Here is a 19,857-nt window from a genome sequence, read left to right on the forward strand (position 1 = left end):
TGTTCAAAATAAGAATTTAACTTTGAAAAGCCTTTGAAAAGGGATGGATAGAGGGTTAACATAATTCCTTACTTAAATGAACACTGACAGAGGTCTTCTAAGGAAAGATGAAAGGACTAGGAATTTCTGGGACATCACTATAGGAACCTTTTTATAAAAGACAAGAATACATATTTATGAAATCTATATCTATGAAATCTTTGTCACTATCATTTTAAATGCAAAAGATAATGAGTTTGAATCCAGTAATATACATTTCCTGTGGGATTTTTCTTCAGACAGGTGATTGCCATATTATCATCTTTCCTAAGCAGCATCATTTAGTGTTTACTTCAGTATAATCCCATCTCTGTTGTTTGGAGAAGGAAACTGGACTCACCTTAACAGTGTTCTAAAATTTCTGCTCCTCCCCTTTTATCACAGCAGGAGACTGTAATGAATTACAGATTACAGGCTGGAAGAAGTTTCAAACTGGCAAGTTAGCCAGATATTTTAAGCAATTTATTTTGGGGTGTATCAGCAGATTTTTTTTTCTTATACTGCCATTTGGGTGCCTGCTGACACAGCCTGAATAAATCCTTCAAACATTTTTTTCTTCCCTGAGATAGATACAGATGATGAAACTCTAAGCCCCAGACTTTCTATTAACTCTTCACTTCACCAAGAAGTATAGTTCCTTCCTTTTACCAGATCTCTAGAAAACTTGATTTATCTTTCTAGCGTGACTTGGCAAGTTTTTCAAGTCCTTCGGTGCCTCAGCAACACCTTTAAGTTTTAGATCCAGTAGCAAAAGGGATTATGATTTTAGGGTTTTTTTTTTTTTTTTGTCGGTCCTGGAACTTGAACTCTGAGCCTTGGGGTTGTCCCTGACCTCTTCAGCTCAAGGCTACCACCCTACTCTTGTGCAAAAGTGTCACTCCTGCTTTTCGGGTGGTTAATTGGAGATAAAAGTCTCACAGACTTTTTAGTGCCGGGGTGGCTTTGAACCATGATCCTCACATCTCATCTCTTGAGTAGCGAGGATTACAGGTGTGAGCTATTGAGCCCAGCTTAGGCATTGATTTTTTGTGTCTTAAGTATTTACATTAAGCATTAGCATTTTGAAAATCACCAAGCTTTCCAATAGGAAATGAGCCTGAACATTTTTCTTGGTCCTAATATATTGAGTTTTTTTTAAAAAATTGTATTTTATTGTTGAGTTAATGTATAGAGGGGTTACAGTTACATTTGTCAGGTAGTGGGTGCATGTTTTTGTCTTCTCTTCCATTCCCCCACCCCCCTATAGTGAATTATGTCTGACTCTTGAATACCTGAAGCAGCTTCACTGATACATGTTTTAGTCAATTATTCAGAAATGCTAGAAATGCTGATGCCTGAAGATACAATATGACATTGGAAGAGCAAGGAATAAGGGAGCTTTTACTAAATAAACTACTCACTAGGGCAGTTTCATTTTAGAAAGAGTGAGTCCTAGACAGGTGAAAGACACAGCTAGATGAGTTGAAAGTAACCTGGCCTCAGCAAAGGCATCAAAGACTACTGGTTGGTGGTAAAAGCTGTAGATCAATCATAAAACCTGGATTCTTGTCTGGGTTACATCATTTATAAATGAAGTCATCCACATAGATGACTGTTAATGTTCTCACATCTGAAAAGTGAGGAATCTCTTGCTTGCTTTCTCATCCAGGAATTTCAGTGAATGTTGGAATCAACTAAAGGGAACATCAAAAGATAGATCTAGATCCTAACCCTCAAGGTTCCAATTTGGTTGGTCTAGGGTGCAGCTTGGACTTGGGGATTTTTTAAGTTAAATTTCTTCAGTTCATATGTGCAACCAAGACTACTACAAATAAATCTGTAAATATAAGGGTATAACTATAAGGATGATTAAGAAAGACCCTATAGGGTTACAGATATTGACAATGTCAGATAGGGTTACATATACAATTTGTGTATGTAATATCTCTGAATTTTCCCAGCATGTAAGAAAGCCATTGATAAACGTTTCTCTTACAAATATATGGCTTTTAAACTTTTTGCTAAGGTCATTCACAAAAGATGTTGAGGGGCGGCACTCTTCTCGTCAAACATCTCCCCCTTAGAGAATTGAGAGCCTTTCCCTCTCGCGCGGGGCTCAGGACAGACCTTTCCGCGGGCCACCGCGTCTTCCGGCCGCCGCCGCCGCCGGTTCTGCAGGCCCGCACTTGCGCCTCGGGGTCCGCGTGGGTGCTGATCCCCGGGCGGGGCGCCGGCAGGGCGGGCCTCTTTGGTTCTCCAGGCCCTCCTACTCCCGCCCCTCCCTCGCTGGGCGCCCCGCCCCGGACGCTGGTTGGGGCGTGCTGCCGGAGGCGCCCTGCAGCCTGGACTCCACTGCCGAGCCCCTGGGCTTCGGCGGCTGCCTCCGCGCGACCCGGCCGGCCCAGCCTGGCCGCCGGGAAACAGCGCCCGTAGGCGCTTAGTCCGACCTGGGCATCTCGTGGGGGAGCCCGGCCGGGCCAGGATGCAGAGCGGCGCCTATTGAGTCAGTCCCATGACCCTGAGCACTTTGGCCGGCGAAAGGAAGGAGCCCCCCGCCTGCACCTGCAGCCTCTGTGGCCTGGACATGATCCCGTACTTCTCCGCCAACGCGGTCATCTCGCAGAACGCCATCAACCAGCTGTGAGTGGCGCCTTCTCGCCCCGGGGACGCTCAGAAAGTTTGCTTTCCGCCGCCCGGCCGGGGTCCCCGCGCCCCCTGTGTTCCGGGGAACGAACTTGCCAGCCCGGGTGAAAGCTGAGCCGACGAGCTCCGCGGTGCTGTGCTCCAGGGCTGGACGAGCACGATAGAGGGGCCGGGTGATTGGCGGAGGCAGAAATTGCCCCGGTGTGAGTGGGAGGAAGATTCCCTTAGAATCTTGGGTAACCTTTGAGGGGATCTGAGTTCGGAGTTGTGGCAGAGAAGTTGTCTGTGGTGCCCAGTGACAGCCGAGCCGTGTGGCGCGCGCGAGGGGTCGCGGGTGGTCGGCGGAGTTGGCACCGAAGGCCGGAATCCCGGGAGCTTCGCGGGTCACTGCTGGTTACCGACTTTGTGTGGTGGTGGCTTTATGGTTGTGCGTGGCTCTCAGTTTCTGGTGGTGTGTACACAAAGGAAGGTAGTTCATTCTTCCTTCCCGCTGGTGTAGTGTGGAGATGGGTCAGAGAACTAGATTGTTTTGTCATATTCTTTTCTTTTACCGGCCCATCTGTAGTACTCGCTCACAAGCCAAGCCTACACTGCACTCTCAATCACTAATGTGCCCTACTCAAGCGAATCTTCAAATCATCGCTATTTTTTAAGCCTCTGTAATTGTCATTCCCTTCCATTGTGATTTAGCACTTTGTGAGACCTGTGTGTGTTGAAGCTTGTAGTTGGTTAATCTTGCCTGCCAGTCACAAACCTCAAAGTAAAGGAACTCTAGTTACCCGGGTTGCATCCTTTAAACAGTAGCATGATTTAAGGTTACTTTAAATACCTAAAGTAACCTCAGTTACATAGAGTGTCTTGGCCTTCCTTCCAAAGGATCTTCTGAGGAGTCCCTTGCAGAGATTTTTTTTTCTCCTTTAGACTTTCCCTACCAAAAGGACACTACTATACTGTCTTCACCTTAAGGAATTTTAATGTCCAACAGCAATAACCAAAAACCAAAAAAAAAGACCACTTTCCATTATCTCATTAAAAGACCAGGGAGGACCAGGACTTTGGCCTAGTGGTAGAGTGCTTGCCTAGCATGCACAAAGACCCGGGTTGGATTTCTCGGTACCACATACATAGAAAAAAGCCAAAAGTGGTGCTGAGATTCAAGTGGTAGAGCTGTAGCCTTGAGAAAGTCCAAGGACAGTGCTCAGGCATTGTACTCAAGCCCAGGGCTGGCCAAAAGAAAAAGTCGAGATAATAGTATGTAAAGTGATTTATAAACAAATTTTACCCCTGATTTATTTTTGCTAATGGCTTACTATCCTGTTCTCACAAATCCTATTAAACTTATTTGAGTTTCATCTCTTTTGTTTTCAGTTGTGGGACTTGAGCTCTGTGCCTGGGTTCTTCAGCTCAAGGCTACCACCCTACACCTTGAACCACAGCACCACTTCCAGTTTTCTGGTGGTTAATTGGAGAGTCTCCCGGACTTTAGTGCCCAGGGCTGACTTTGAATCATGATCCTCAGATCTCAGCCTCCTGAGTAGCTAAGATTACAGGTGTGAGCTGAGCCTGGCGAGTTTAGTCTTTTTTTCTAATAGTTCCTTAAAGAAAAAAAATCAGAAGGGAAGAATGATTCTATTGATCTATACTGCAGACTCTATACAAGTAAACTCATTTACTTGCATCTTCTTTTTTTTAAGGGAGGGTAGAAACAGTGAAAGAGTGAATAATCTAAAGCTAGATAACTAATCTCAAAGTAATATTATTATTAACAATACTTTAAAAGTTAAGAAGTCAGTGCAACCCAAGTGTCTATGTAGATGGATAAAATATGATGTGTACATATAATCAGCTTTTAAAAAGAGGGAAATTTTTCACATGCTAAAACATAGTGAGCTCTGGCATTGCATTTTGGGGGACAAAATGGGATTTGAACTCAAGAATTAGTGTGATGTAGGTGCTTTATCATTTTAGCAGTGGCCCCAGCCTTTTTTTTTTTTTTTTTTTTTTTTTTTTTTTTTTGCCAGTCCTGGGCTTGAGCTCAGGGCCTAAGCACTGTCCTTGGACTTTCTCAAGGCCAGAGCCTCAAAACCACTTCCAAGGAATCAAACCCAGGTCTTCGTGCATGCTAGGCAAGCACTCTACCACTAGGCCAAACTCCTCACCCCCCCCCCACCCCCGGGGCATTTTTTTACTTGAGTCATTTTTTAAGATAGGATATGATGTATTTTCCAGAGCCAGCGTCCAGCTTTGATCCGTCTACCTCTGGCCTCCCTTATAGGTAGGATCACAGAGAGAACCAATATATATGGCTTATTAATTAAGATGGGGACTCCAAAATTTCCCTCTTCCCCTACTCCTTGCTCATCTCAAACTATGATCTTCCCAATCTTCACCTCCCTATTAGATGGGTATAATCCACCATGTACTGACCACTTATCACTGTACTGAGAGGTTGATATATAGCATCTCATTTAATCATTGGCGCAGTCCTGTGAACTAGTCCTATTTGCTGGTAATGAGTTTCAGGTGTAGAGAAGTAATTGCTCAAGGCCATATAGTTAGTAATCTACGAAACTTTCCTTAGAATCCAGATCATTTTCCAAGGCTATATTCTTAATCACTATTTAGGCATGTAATCCTAGCATGAAGCAATGGGATCTCAAGTAAAAGGTCAGCCAAGGTTACTGTGAGTTCCTGACTCAAAATAACACCACTTCGTTTGTAAATTAGTTCAGCCACTCTGGGAAGCAGTGTGAAGGTTTCTTAAAGAACTGAAAATTGACCTTCCCAACGATCCCGCCATACCACTTCTGGGCATCTACCCTGAACATAACCCAAGATATTATAAGGACACCTGCTCAGCTATGTTCATCTCTGCACTATTCACAATAGCCAGGTGATGGAAACAATCCAGATGCCCTACTGCAGACGAATGGATACAGAAAATGTGGTATACATATACAATGGAATTTTACATAGCCAACAGACAAGATAAAATAATGGCATTTGCAGGGAAGTGGATGAATCTAGAGCGAATCATGTTGAGTGAGACAAGTCAAGACCAAAGGAACAAAAGGCGCATGGTATCCTTAATATGTGGCTATTAGATACAAACAATACAAGAGCGAGGACTCAATATTTGCATACCCAATGCTATGGACATGGTATTGGAAATATAAACATAACTACATAGACATAAAAACCTATGACTATAGACATAATGTTTTATTTCATAAATTAATATATATCTACTATATACAAACCCTTAGCCTAATTTTGATTATGTTCTAAAAACTAAGTGCCAGTGATTGTATAGAGAGATTTCCTTCTTGAATACTTGTTTGTTAAACTTGTCATTTAAAATATGATGTAAAAATCAATGTTAATAAATTCTTTAATAAAAAAATAATAATCATTGTATAGCTGAAAGCCTAGGTACATAAGGTCATATAGGATATGAAAGGATATCTCTATGAAATGGAAATAAGAGCTTTATCTTATGTAATTGTTCTTCTTGATGTACTGTTATTTTTTTTCTCTTTTCCCCCCTTTGGTTAATCTTACATTGTTACTATATCTGACTTTGCTACCTGGTATATTGTATATACATTTATTTGTTTATTTGAAATAGGAAAGGGAAAGAGGGAAAAGATGATTAATAAAGGTTGGGGGAGAAAATGGGGACAAAAGTATGAGAGGGACGGGGCTAGGAGTTTGGCCTAGTGGTAGAGTGCTTGCCTAGCATGCACGAAGACCCGGGTTCGATTCCTTGGTACCAAGGAAAAAGCCAGAAGTGGTGCTGAGGCTCAAGTGGTAGAGTTCTAGCCTTGAGAAAAATCCAAGGTTAGTGCTCAGGCCCTGAGCTTAAGCCCAGGACTGGCAAAAAAAAATTTAAAAAATTACATCACTCCCTCCTTCAAAAGAAATGAAAAGACATTTTGGCATATGCCTGGCGTCTTCAGATCTCAGCTTCCCCAGTAGCTAGGATTAAGAAAGAGATAATTTAGCTGGGTGCTGGGCATTGGTGAGTCATGCTTATAATCCTAGCTACTCAGGAGGCTGAGATCTGAGGATTGCAGTTCAAAGCCAGTTCAGGTAGGAAAGTCTTTATCTTGAATTAACCACCCAAAATCCCTAATTCAAGTGCCAGGACCAGCAAGGTCTAGGGTGGGGAGGAATGGGGGAGGAAAGAAGGAGAGAGAGGGAAAGGAGGAAGAAGGGGGGAGACAGACAGATAGACAACCTACCTACCTGATAAACTGCCACATCTTGGGCTGTTAAGTGCTGAAATTACAGGCTTGTGAGGCTACTTGGGCAAATTTAGGATCAATTTGCCAATCTCTTTACTTTTTTCCTGCAATCCTAGGGATTGGACCTACCTAACTAGGCAAGCACTCTACACTGAGCTACAACTCCAGCTCACTTTTTTCTTAAAAGAAGTTTGTTATAGTACTCATATCAAAATGGTACTTTCTAGTGTTGCTTTAGATGTCATGTTTATTTATAGTATTTCCCAGTTCATCATTAAAAAGCTGTTAGGGGGCCGGGAGTTTAGCCTATTGGTAGAGTGATTGCCTAGCATGCACGAAGACTCAGGTTTGATTGCTCAGTACCACATACATGGAAAAAAGCCGGAAGTGGTACTGCCTTGAGAAAGTTCAAGGACAGTGCTGGCAAAAAAAAATAAAAATAAAAAGCTATTAGAGATCATTCTGAGTAAATTTTAAATTTATGAACTTAAACATTTAACTTCATAATTGCATGCAAAAGTTACTGGGGTATGTATGTGTATGTGTCTGCCTATGCGTCTGTGTCTGCATGCATGCACTGTTCCCAGGACTTAAATTCAGGTCCTAAGTGCTGTCCCAGAGCTTTTTTTCTTCAAGGTTAGCACTCTAACACTTGAGCCACAGCTCCACTTTCAGTTTTTGGAGATAAGAGTCTCACCAACTCTACTGTCTGGGCTGGCTTTGAACTGCAATTCTCAGATCTCAGCTTCCCAAGTATATAGGAAGGATTATAGGTATGAGCCACTGGCATCTGACCAAAAATTCTTAATTTGGGTTCCATGGTCACTTATAGGGGTATAGCTGAGTTTCCAAATGTTAGTTAATTCCCTGAGTGCACATGAACAATATAGACAAATATAGATTTTAAAATCAGATTCTCAAAGTAATCTATGATCTCAACAACGGTTAAGGATTTCTTTTCTGAAGGGAAGTGTTATTTCCAAATCCTGAATACTCTAAACCTTTAACTGATGTATTTCATGTGGTACCAGAAAAGAAAATAGCCATGACTAACGGGGCTAAGAGATTCAGATTTAGAGCAGTGCACACAAGGGTAGAGTGGCATGTCATGCCTGTAAGACCAAAGAGGTAATTAGGAAGATTGAAAGTTTGAAGCCATACTGGACAGTGTAGTAAGACACTGCTTAAAAAAAAAAAAAAAAAGAAAGAAAAAGAATCCCAGAAGAGCCGATGAGAATTACAAAATAGGTTTAATCCAAAAGCTAAACTGGAAAGGCCAGGAACTTTTCTGTTATAGGAGAAGAGCTACCTGACGTGATCTCGATTCTAGCCTGGAGTTATTCTTTAACCCTGTAAGGTCGCATGCATTTGTTACTTATTTCTAAACACAAATCTGAGGCAGTAAATTCAAAAAGGAAATATTTACTGCCTCAGATTTGTGTTTAGAAATAAGTAACAAATGCCATGAGAATTGGGTCAAAGAATAAATAGGCCAGAATGAGATCCTAGAGGCTGTCCTATCAAGAAAAGTTCATGGCCTTTACAGTTTAGCTTTTGGATAACTATTTTGGTAATTTCATAGGCTCTTTGGGATTTCTTTTTCTTTCCTTTTTGTGTGTACGTGTGTGCGTGTGTGTGTGTGTGTGTGTGTGTGTGTGTCTGTCTGTCTGTCTGTCTGTCTGTGTCTGTGTGTCTGTCTCTGTCTGCTTGCCTGCCTTCTGCCTGTCTGCCAGTACTGGGGCTTGAACTAAGACTCTTGCTCTCACTTGGCCCTTTACCTCTTGAGCCACAGCTCCACTTCCTCTTTGTGATTTCTTGACTTTTAACAGTGAGGTATGTCTGTGTGTACGAATGTGTTTTTGTACACATATTTGAGTGAATGAAATTATAGAATAGTTGATGCATTTTACTGGTGGTTATGCCATTGTTGTAGCATTATGATATCTCCTTTCTACTATAATAATCACAAAATGTATTTTTAACTTGTCAATGAAGAATTTTAATAAGCAACTAAATTGATCTCCAAAACTTTATGTATATGTAAAAATGTAAGTAATGCAAATATATATTACGTGAATTTCTGGGTCTATTGGTATCTATGTTAAAATGTTGATGCATTAATACCAAATTGCCCTTTCTTTGTTTTTGTTTTTTGAGATAGCTATGTACCCCAGAGTGTCCCTGAACTCAAGCAGTGCTTCTGCTTCTGCCTCCTGAGTGCTGATTACTATAACACATGCCATCACACTTGACTTGCCAAATTGCTTTTCAAACAGACTTCGCCAATTTGATTTTCCCACCAGTACTTCAAGAGTCTAGGCCAGGACTTTGGCCTAGTGGTAGAGTGCTTGCCTAGCATGCACAAAGACCCAGGTTTAATTCCTCCGTACCACATACATAAAAAAAGCTGAAAGTGGTGCTGTAGCTCAAGTGGTAGGACTCTGGCCTTGAAAATAGTGGCTGATTTTTTGCTGAGCTCCTACTCTGTGACAGACTCTATTTCCAGTACTATGCATATCATCTCATGTTCCTTATTTTAAAAACCTGTAAGTTAAGTATTGCCCTAAAGATTGTATATATGTGTGTATATTCATGCTCATGCATAAACCCAGGGCCAAACCTTTAGCCATTTTTCTCCTTTTTCATGATTCTGTCCATATACTCTTAACTATGTGACAGAAATACTTCCTTCCGACTTGTTGCTTGCATTTTAACTTCATATCTTATAATTTTTTTCCATTTCTATGTAGTCAAATCTGACCTTATTTTTTCAGTGTTTTGTATCTTACTTTAAAAAAACAAAAACAGGGCCAGGAGTTTGGCCTAGTGGTAGAGTACTTGCCTCGAATGCACGAAGACCCGGGTTCTATTCCTCGGTACCACATACATAGAAAAAAGCCGGAAATGGTGCTGAGGCTCAAGTGGTAGAACTCTAGCTTTGAGAAAGTCCAAGGACAGTGCTCAGGCCCTGAGCTCAAGCCCAGGACTGGCAAAAAAAAAAAAAAAGGATGGGGGCAGGAGTGCGGGGGGGGGGGGAGGGGGAGAGTTTGGCCTAGTGGTAGAGTGCTTGCCTAGCATGCATGAAAACCCGGGGTCGATTCCTTGGTACCATATACATAGAAAAAACTGGAAATGGTGCTGTGGCTCAAGTGGTAAAACTCTAGCCTTGAGAAAGCCCAAAGACAGTGCTCTGATCCTGAGCTAAAAGCTCAGGACTGGTTAAAAGAAACAACAGCAAAAAACTTTCTAGCCAAGGCCCCCCAGCTCACACCTGTAATTCTAGCTATTCAGGAGGCTGAATCTGAGGATCATCACAAAGCCAGCTCCAGCAGAAAAAGTCTTTGATAGTTTTAGTTTCCAATTAACTACTAAAATGCCAGAAGTGGAACTATGGCTCAAGTGGTAGAATGCTGACCTTGAGCAATAAAGCTCAGGGAATAGCACCCAGGCCCTGTATTCAAACCCCAGGGACAGTACCAAAATAAGTCATTCAGTTTTATCTGCAAGGGCTAGCTTGAACAGACATCAAAAAAAATCTTCCTCAGGAGTATGAAATATACTTTTAATCACATTTCTGTTTTTTAAATACTTAACTCATTAAACATCTGGAATTTTTTTATACTGAGAAGAATATGACTTAACCTTTTATCAATGCTTAATTCCAATATCATATATATACCCACTCATTGATTTGAACTGTGTGTATGTGTGTATACGTGTTTGTATACATATACATGTATTCACGCATCTTGAGGCCTACATTTTTTTTTAATTCGTCATGGGACTTGAACTCAGGCTCTGTGTAGTGTCCCTAAGCTTTTGCTCAAGGCCAATGCTCTACCACTGTGAGGCATAGAGCCACTTCGGTTTTCTAGCAGTTAATTGGAGATAAAAGTCTCACAGACTTTCCTGCCTGCTGTGGCTTTGAACCTCAGTCCTTAGATCTCAGCCTTCTGAAGAGCTAGGATTACAAGTATGAGACACTGAAAGTCAGGTTGAGACCTACTTGTATATTACACTGTTTTTAATTACAGATTTAGTGGATACTTTCACATTTCTTAGGTCAAGATGTATCTGATTGCTTTTTTTTTTTTTTTTTTTTTTTTTTGGTGCCAGTACTGGGACTTGACTTTAGGGCCTGGACCCTGTGCTTGGGTTTTCTCAAGGTTAGTTGCCAGGGCCAACTGGCAGCGAACTGGGATTCCTGATTTAGGGGGTGAAGGCATGGAAAAGAAATAGACAAGCGACAGACAGATGGGGCCAGGAGGACTACAGCCCAAGTCAGCAGCCCAGGAAGGCTACGAGCTTAAGACTGTAGCACCGTTTATTTCTAAATCCAGTCTTATATATTTTCTTGAAACCAGGGAACTACCAGGAGTTACATTAGCACCAAATGGTAATCAGGTCTCAGATCAATTAAGCAGAAGGTGATAAAGTAATAGCACATTTGTACCAAATGGTAATCAAGTCTCAACAGAAAGATAAAGCAATAAATCAATACAGTCAGGAAGTTCACAATACTGGCAGTATAGCTCAAAATTTATAGGCATGCACTCTGGAAAGCAGTGTGGAGGTTTCTTAAAGAACTGAAAATAGACCAAGACATGTGAAAAAATACTAAGACATGTGAAAGGGTATCAATGTATGTGAATCAATGCACCTCCTATCTGGCAAATATCATGTAACCCTATTATTAATTACAATAAAAAAAGAACTGAAAATAGACCTTCCCTACGATCCCGCCGTACCACTTCTGGGCATCTATCCTGAACATCATGACCCAGGATATTATAAGGACACCAGCTCAGCTATGTTCATCTCTGCACTATTCACAATAGGCAGGCAATGGAAACAATCCAGATGCCCTACTGCAGATGAATGGATACAGAAAATGTGGTATATGTACACAATGGAATTCTACATAGCCAACAGACAAGATAAAATGATGGCATTCGCAGGGAAGTGGATGAATCTAGAGCAAATCATGTTGAGTGAGACAAGTCAAGACCTAAGGAACAAATATGTGGCTATTAAATCCAAAGAGTACAAGAGTGAGGACTCAATAAATGCATACCCAAAGCTATGGACATGATAATGGAAATATAAACATAACTATATAGACATAAAAACCTATGACTTTATCTGGCAAATATCATGTAACCCTTTTATTAATTACAATAAAAATATTTTTAAAAAAACTTATGACTCTATAGACATAATGTTTTATTTCATAAATTAATATGTTTCTATGACATACAAACCTTTAGCCTAATTTGATTAGGTTCTAAATACTAAGTCCCAGTGATTGTAAATAGAGATTCCCTCCTTGAACACTTGTTTGTTAAACTTGTCATTTAAAATATTATGTAAAAATCAACGTTAATAAATTCTCTAATAAAAAATAAAAGAAAAAAAATTTATAGGCATGGTGTCATACATGACAGCTCACTTCTTTATGTGGTTATCTTAGTGATGCAGATTCATGGGACAGTCGGACTCCACACTCTGGCTCCTAACACCTAATGCTCTACCAATTGAGCCACAGTACCACTTCTGGCTTTTTCTGTGTATGTGGTACCAAGGAATCAAACCCTGGTTTTAGTGCACGCTAGGCAATCACTCTATCATTAGACTACCCACCTGTCCCCTTCCCCCCCTTTTTTTTTTGCCAGTCATGGGTCTTAAACTCAAGGCCAAGGTACTGTCCCTGAGTTTCTTTTACTGAAAATTAGTGCTCTACCACTTGAGCCACAGCACCACTTCTGGCTTTTTCTGTTTATGTGGTACTGAGGAATTGAACCCAGAGCTTCATGCATGCTAGTCTGACACTCTACTACCAAGCCACATTTCTAGCCCACTTTTTTTTAATGTCTAGCTAGTCTTATTTTGTGTTCTTTGTCTTAGTTTCAGCTTGATCCACTTTCAAAAACTCCTATTTGGGGCCGGGAGTAGTAGACTGCTTGCCTAGCATGCACAAAGCTCTGGGTTCAATTTCTCGGCACCTCATATGCAGAAAGAGTCGGAAGTGGTGCTGTGGTTCAAGTGGCAGAGCACTAGCCTTGAGCCAAAAAAAAAGTGTCAAAGAACAGTGCCCAGGCCCTGAGTTCAAGCCCCAGGACTAGCAAAATAATAATAATAATAATAATAATAATAATAATAATAATAAATAAAACCAAAAACTCCTATTTGTACTTTGAAATTTTACCAAATTACTTGTGGAGAAAAATAATGGTTTTATGAAATGAACCATCCCAATGAGGAAATGTCTGCCTATTCACTGCTTTTTAAATGTGCTTTGTTTAAATTTTATAGTTTTTCTGATATGGTAATTACAACTTTATTAGCAGATATATTCATAAGCAGTTTAGGTTTTGTTTTCTTGCTCTTGTAAGCTCTGCTTTCCCTTGTTTTCTAATTAGTCACTGTAGGTATGTAGTAAAACTTACTTTTTTATGAAAGCACTTTGCTGAACTCTTACTTGATTTCAATGCCTAGTAGAATTCTTAGTTGATTTTCTCACCTTTTTTGGGGGGGGGGGTCGGTCCTGGGACTTGAACTCTGGGCCTGGGCCCTGTCCCTGAGCTCTTCAGCTCAAGCCTACCATCCTATCTCTGGAGCCACAGCACCGCTTCCAGTTTTCTAGTGATTAATTGGAGATAAGAGTCTCAGTCAAGGTCTTTAGTGCCCCAGCTAGCTTTAAACCAAGATCCTCATCTTAGGCTCCTGAGTAGCTAAGCCTGGCAAACTTTTTTTTTCATCATATTTATATTTTTGTGGAGACCTCTGGTTGGTGAACTTATCAATGAGGTATGTGTTATCAGTGTAAATTTCTCTGTGTAAATAGATTCAATGAGTTAAACTGAGCCTCTTTGAAATCTGCAGACCTACCTCAGTACGGTCTCACCAATTTACTTTTTTCAGTCCTGGCGCTTGAACTCAGGGTCTGAGCATTGTCCTTGCTCAAGGCCAATGCTCTACCACTTGAGCCACAGATCATTTCTGGCTTTTTCTGTGTGACACCAGGAATCGAACCCAGGGCTTCATGTATGCTAGGCGAGCACTTTACCACTAGGCTAAGCTCCAGCCTGTCCTTGGGCTTTCTCAAGGCTATGAGACCACAACACTACTTCCAGCTTTTTCTATGTATGTGCTACTAAGGAATTGAACCTGGGTCTTTGTATATGCTAGGCAAGCACTGATACCACTAGGCCAAACTCCCAGCTCACCCTCTCACTAATTCTTAAAATATCTCATTCCATAAACATTTTGTCTTCTAAAACAAAAAATTAAACAAAAAACAACCCTCTCAGATGATTCTTTGGGTCACATATTCAGTATAGCTGTTTGTCTTTTGTTCTTGTTCCAAATAGTAATAATGTAGTACCTGGGATGAAAGAGATTGAGAGTTTGCCATTTACTGCCTATGTGGCCATGTTATATATTACATAACTATCTTAAGCCTTAGGTTCCTCATCTCTAAAATGAAATTTATAAGCTGGTTCCAGTGGTCCATGCCTATAATTCTGGTTACTCAGGAAGCTGAGATCTTAGAATTCCAGTTTGAAGCCAACCAGAGCAGGAAAGGCAGTGAAACTCTAATCTTCATTGAACCACCAAAAAGTTGAGAATAGAGCAGAGAGTAGAGCTCAAGTCGTAGAGCACCAGCCTTGAGCAAAAAAGCTAAGAGACAGCAACCAGGCCCTTAGTGCAAGCCCCAGAGCTGGCACAAAATAGCAACAACAATAAGAATAAATAAGGGGCCGGGAGTTTCGCCTAGTGGTAGGGTGTTTGCCTAGCATGCATGAAGACCCACCCAGGTTGGATTCCTCAATACCACAGAGAAAAGGCCAGAAGCGGTGCTGAGGCTCAAATGGTAGAGCTCTAGCCTTGAGAAAGTCCAAGGACAGTGCTCAAGCCCTGAGCTCAAGCCCACGACTGACAAAAAAACAACAAACAAACAAAAGTTGTGAAGTTGTGAGTGGATATAGGTTCAAGTAGTAGAATACCAGCCTTGAGTGAAAAAGCTAAGCAAAAGCTCAAGCCCCAGAATCTGCACACACACAAAAAAGAATAAATGAAACATGTATACATGGAAGGTTTAAATATATAGTATTTGTTAGTACTGACAGTAAGCACTCAGAAAACAATAGCTAATATTATTTCAGTTTTTGCTTTTTTTGACATGAGACAAGTTTTTAGGAGAAAGGTAGAATATAGGTAAAAATTCTGTAATTTTATTGTCATAGTTGCACCTATTTTGTGTGAAGGATGGGAGATAAACGTATAGTAAAAGGCATATTTCCTCCAGTCAGGATGCTCATTGTATTGAAATAACACATGTCATGAAAGAATGAGTCAGAGTACAATTTGTAGGCCATAAAGTGTTAGGTGAATTGTGTGATTGAGCGTCATTTAAATGAACCAATTAGGAGAAAGTTTAATACAGTAGGATTTGAACTAAGAATTCAACCTGTATTTTTGTCCATCTTAAATGTCCTAATTTGTATATGCAGTTGTAAAGGATACTTGAAAGATGGGTGGGGGGGAGAAGAGGGAGGGTAGGGGAATACTACTGTAGCATGCTAATGACCTTCTTTCACATAGATATTTTTCAATAAATGATTGATATTGTTTATGGTAAGAAAAACCCAGAGAGGCTCTTAGGTAGACAAATAGTTTAGAAAATTGCTATAAGCATTTTTTTTTTTTGCCAGTCCTGGGCTTGAGCTCAGGGCCTGAGCACTGTCCTTGGATCTTCTCAAGGCTAGAGCTCTACCACTTGAGCCTCAGCCCCACTTCCGGCTTTTTTTCTATGTATGTGGTACCGAGGAATCGAACCCAGGTCTTCATGCATGCTAGGCAAGCACTTTAACCACTAGGCCAAACTCCCGGCCCCTATAAGCATATTTTTAATAAATAAAATAGAGAAGGTTTGATCAGATAACCATTGGCTATTCAGCACAACAACCAGCATTTGCAGATTTTTCATAACTTTTTAAGGAAGGTTGCCACTTTTGCAAGTTTGTTACTATTGAGTCAGTACTAAATTAGACTTGAATAACAACATAAGGTTCTTACAAATAGTATAAGAACAGAAATCACTAAACTATTTACTAGCTGTTATAGTTTAAAAAGAAAGTGGGAGGAAGCACTTTCAGGTAATCAAAAATCTTTTTCTGATTCTTCCAAGTGCTTGGCTCTTGATTTTATTTCACCAACATCAAGTTATAGGCAAGGTGGTTCACATGGCACAGAGGGCTTTGTGATAGTGTGCCAGGCACTAGTGGCACACACATAGAGTCCTAATTCCTCAGGTGGCTGAAATCTGAGAATCAGTGCTGTAAATTGGCCAAGGAAAACAAATCGGAGAGACTCATCTCCAGTTAACCAGCAAGAATCAAGAATCAAGAACTAGAAGTGTGGCTTTAGTGGTAGAGTACCAACCATGAACAAAGTAGACAGAATAAGATACCCTTACTCTAAGCTCCAATATTGTTACATATGCAAAGTTATAGTAGAATGAGCTATTAAGAGACAGATGTGCTGAATGCTACTTTTCCTTGCTTTTATTGACTTGGTTGGTTGCCAGTTTAATGCCCTGGTTACAAATAATGGCTAGCGCTCTACCACTTGAGCCACAGCACTACTTCAGGCTTTTTTCTGTGTATGTGGTGGTAGCAAGGAATTGAACCCAGATCTTCATGCATGCTAGGCAAGCACTCTACCAGTAGGTGAAACTCCCGGCCCTGGCTTAACTGTTTTTGGGTTTTTTTGTTTGTTTGTTTTTTGGTTTTTTTTTTTTAATTTTAGCGCAGCAAGTAGACATTCAATTCCTTCCCTTTGACCCCTCCTTTGTTAGAGAGAGGGTTCAGAGCCTCAGGGCCACTCAGGTCTCATTGAACTGTCATGGATCTGGACAATCCATCTAGATGTAAGGCAAATAGCCAAAACACAGCTCCTCAAGCCACAAGAGATGTTGAGATGCTCTTCTCTGGGTCCTTTCTGGTCTTAGCTGGGTGATGACCGCTCCTCAACCCCTCACCCCCCATATATTAAAGTTGTTTAGTGGAGAGAAAAACCTGTTGACCCTTACAGTAAGATATATGGTAGATATACACGTACATATTTTTTTCTTTATGTTGGTGGTGGTGTTGGTATTGAGATTTGAACTTAGGACCAGTTGGCTCAAGATATTTTTTAGCATATATGTAATGTTTATCAATTTAGTTTTGCCTCTCACATTTTCATTTTATTCTAAAATTACCATTTTAGACGCAATAGTTAAGTAAACCATTTTAGATTCAATAAATAAGCAAACCACCTTGCTTAATTAGGGCCTGGGCAAATGAACTGAGGCCTTCAAATTTTCATTGTGTTTTTTTTAGAACATTTTAAGCATCATTAGTAGATACTACTACTAATTGCCATAGTACTGCTTTACTAATGATACTGAAACTTTAAAAGGGAATCAAGATATTTGTTAATATTAGTGACTATACTTACAAAGATAGAATTTCTATATTTGAAGGAAACAGTGGACATAGTTTACCAAGTTGATGTGATTAACTTTTCAGAGAACATACATTTAAATTCTTGAACCAGTAGTTTCCATTGTTTAGGTTATATGACTAATGAATACAGAGAAAGAAGAATGGGAGAATGTATGATTCTTAAATATTTAATTAATTTGGATATCACCAGCAAGTTTAATTAGAATTCATTGGTGTCTATAGAAATTTTACCAAAAAAAAAAAAAAAAGTATGGAATGGAGAGAACCAGGTCTGGTGGTACAGCTCCAGCAAAGGTAGTCAAAATGGACTGACAGCATGCCTCAAGAAGTAGTAAACTTGCCTAGCAAGCTTAGAGGCTCTGAATTAACTTTTTTATTTAAAAAGAAAAGAAGAAAGGTGTCAAAGTTGTATACCGGCTTCAGTGGTGTTAGATACCTACCTTTCTCTGAAATCAACCTGCTTTCTTAATGAAAGGGTGTGTATTTTCAGTCACAGCAAAGGGAGACTGCTTTTAGGGTTTTCCTTTTTGTAGTGGCATCAATACTGTATGTACGGCTGCAAATGAGGATGAGTTTGGCACCTTCTCTTCAGATCCTATCTCTGCCCGGAGCTCTTCTCTTTGTTCACTGAAAAGTGGACTTTTGCACTTGGCCAGTCCAACTGCTGTCAAAGACCAGAGGTGACTGATAAGAAGTCCAAAGGTCCAAGTGAATAGTGTGGGGTTAATATAGCTTTAAGGGGGGAGAAATCTTTGAGTTTACAGGAATCAAAAACTGAATTACACCCCAGCAAATGCTAAACTCATCATATTGAACCCTTCAGCTCTGAAAAAAACACACTAGCTATTAATTTTGAAGAAAAAAAAACTTCTTTAAAGAGCATGATTTTGTGTGATTTAATTGTTTGGTTTTATTGAAGATATCAAGCTCCAGAGATGGCTTCTGTGTGAATGTTGCTTTGCACAGTGGCTCACGCTTGTAATCCTAGCCACTTACGAGGCTGAGATCTGAGGATTGCAGTTCAAATCCAGCCTGGGCACAAAAGTCCCAGAGCCTTGAGTTGAAGAGCTCAGGAACTGTGTCAGTCTTTTGAATTAGCAGTTGCTCTCAGAACTTAGATGTTCCAGAGTATAAATAACTAAAAATGAAAAAAAAAAGCCTTAGTCACTGATATATCTCTAAGAAAAAAGTTAAGCCAGAATTGAGGGTATTTTTAAGAGAAAATAATCAGGAAATTTTAAACTGTGGTTTGATCACAAATTGAAATCATTTAGGGTAAATGTATAAATCAGTTTTTAACTATATTTATAGACATTGTCACAATGGATGAGAATTGTTAACTGTTACCTGCATTGATGTTTGTAGTAAGCATAGTATTATACCTTATGTTTAATCTGCTTTCCTATGTAACATGAGTTATAAAACTTTAAACTAGGATAGCTGTAAATCTAATCCTTTCCTTTCATGCTGAATCACTTACTGCATACAGCAATGTTAATGCATTGGGCATCTTAGATTTCTCTCACTGTTAGAAAAGAAGTACTGTAATTGAACGCTATGCTCGGGGGGTGGTTATTAAGATGTCTGAAGTATCCAACAGGTTCAGGAAATAAAAAAGATTTGATGATCAGATTAATTTTAGTAATTTTCAAATCTTGTTCATAATCCTTTATAGCACTGATCTCCCGTTATATCATAATACCATAGGGTTTCAGTAAATGCTTGGAAATATATTTTTTTCTTTTTTCTCTGTTTTTGGTGGGTCATGGGGCTTGAACTCTGGGCTTGGGCATTGTCCCTGAGTTCTTCAGCTCAAGGCTACCACCTTACCCCTGGAGCCACAGCACCACTTCCCCTTTTCTAGTGATTTATTAGAGATAAGAGTCTCTTAATATTCAGTGCGCAGGATGGCTTTAAACCTCGATCCTCAGATCTCAGCCTCCTGAGTAGCTAGAATTACAGGCATGAGCCATTGGTCCCAGCTACTTGGAAATCTTTGTAATATAAAAATAGTCATTATAGAGGAATTTTCAAAATTTGAGAGAGGAGACAGTTTGAGGGATAGTCTGTACAGTTTGCCTATTGTATGCTTTAAGAGGGCAAAGATTGTATGCTTTAAGAGGGCAAAGAAGATCCTTAGAAATATTTCTAAACCTTATTTGTGTTTCCTCCGGTTTCAAAATTATAAATCATTGTTTGCCTCTTGTTAAGTTGACCTGCTATCTCCTAAAATGTGAAAGAAAGTAGTGGGGAGGTTGTTAATTCCTAGACGCTTGTTTTATTTTTGTTTTTTTTGTCAGTCATGAGGGTTGAACTGTGGGCCCTGAGCGCTGTCCCTGAGCTCTTCAGCTCAAGCTCAAGGCTAGTGCTCTATCACTTGAGCCATAGTGCCATTACAGTTTTCTAGTGGTTAATGGGCGATAAGAGTCTCACAGATT

At 40.1% G+C, this 19,857-nt stretch overlaps 1 protein-coding gene across 6 annotated transcripts in view; it reads left to right on the forward strand.

Annotated features, from left to right (window-relative positions):
• Positions 1 to 19,857, forward strand: part of Ssh2 (slingshot protein phosphatase 2) — a 198,489-nt gene that overhangs the window by 87,916 nt on the left and 90,716 nt on the right. For 2 of the 6 annotated variants that reach the window (XM_090350517.1, XM_090350518.1), the window contains exon 1: positions 2,387 to 2,658. The exons of the other annotated variants lie outside the window; for them this stretch is intronic. In XM_090350517.1, coding sequence (XP_090206643.1) covers positions 2,531 to 2,658 — 128 coding nt within the window. In that variant the 5' untranslated portion in view covers positions 2,387 to 2,530. Of the gene's footprint in view, positions 1 to 2,386; positions 2,659 to 19,857 lie in introns of those variants that run through there. 6 annotated transcript variants of the gene reach the window in all.

Source organism: Megascapheus bottae, chromosome 17, assembly GCF_031878675.1.
Source record: "Megascapheus bottae isolate mThoBot1 chromosome 17, mThoBot2.hap1, whole genome shotgun sequence".
NCBI classification, from domain to species: Eukaryota; Metazoa; Chordata; class Mammalia; order Rodentia; family Geomyidae; genus Megascapheus; species Megascapheus bottae.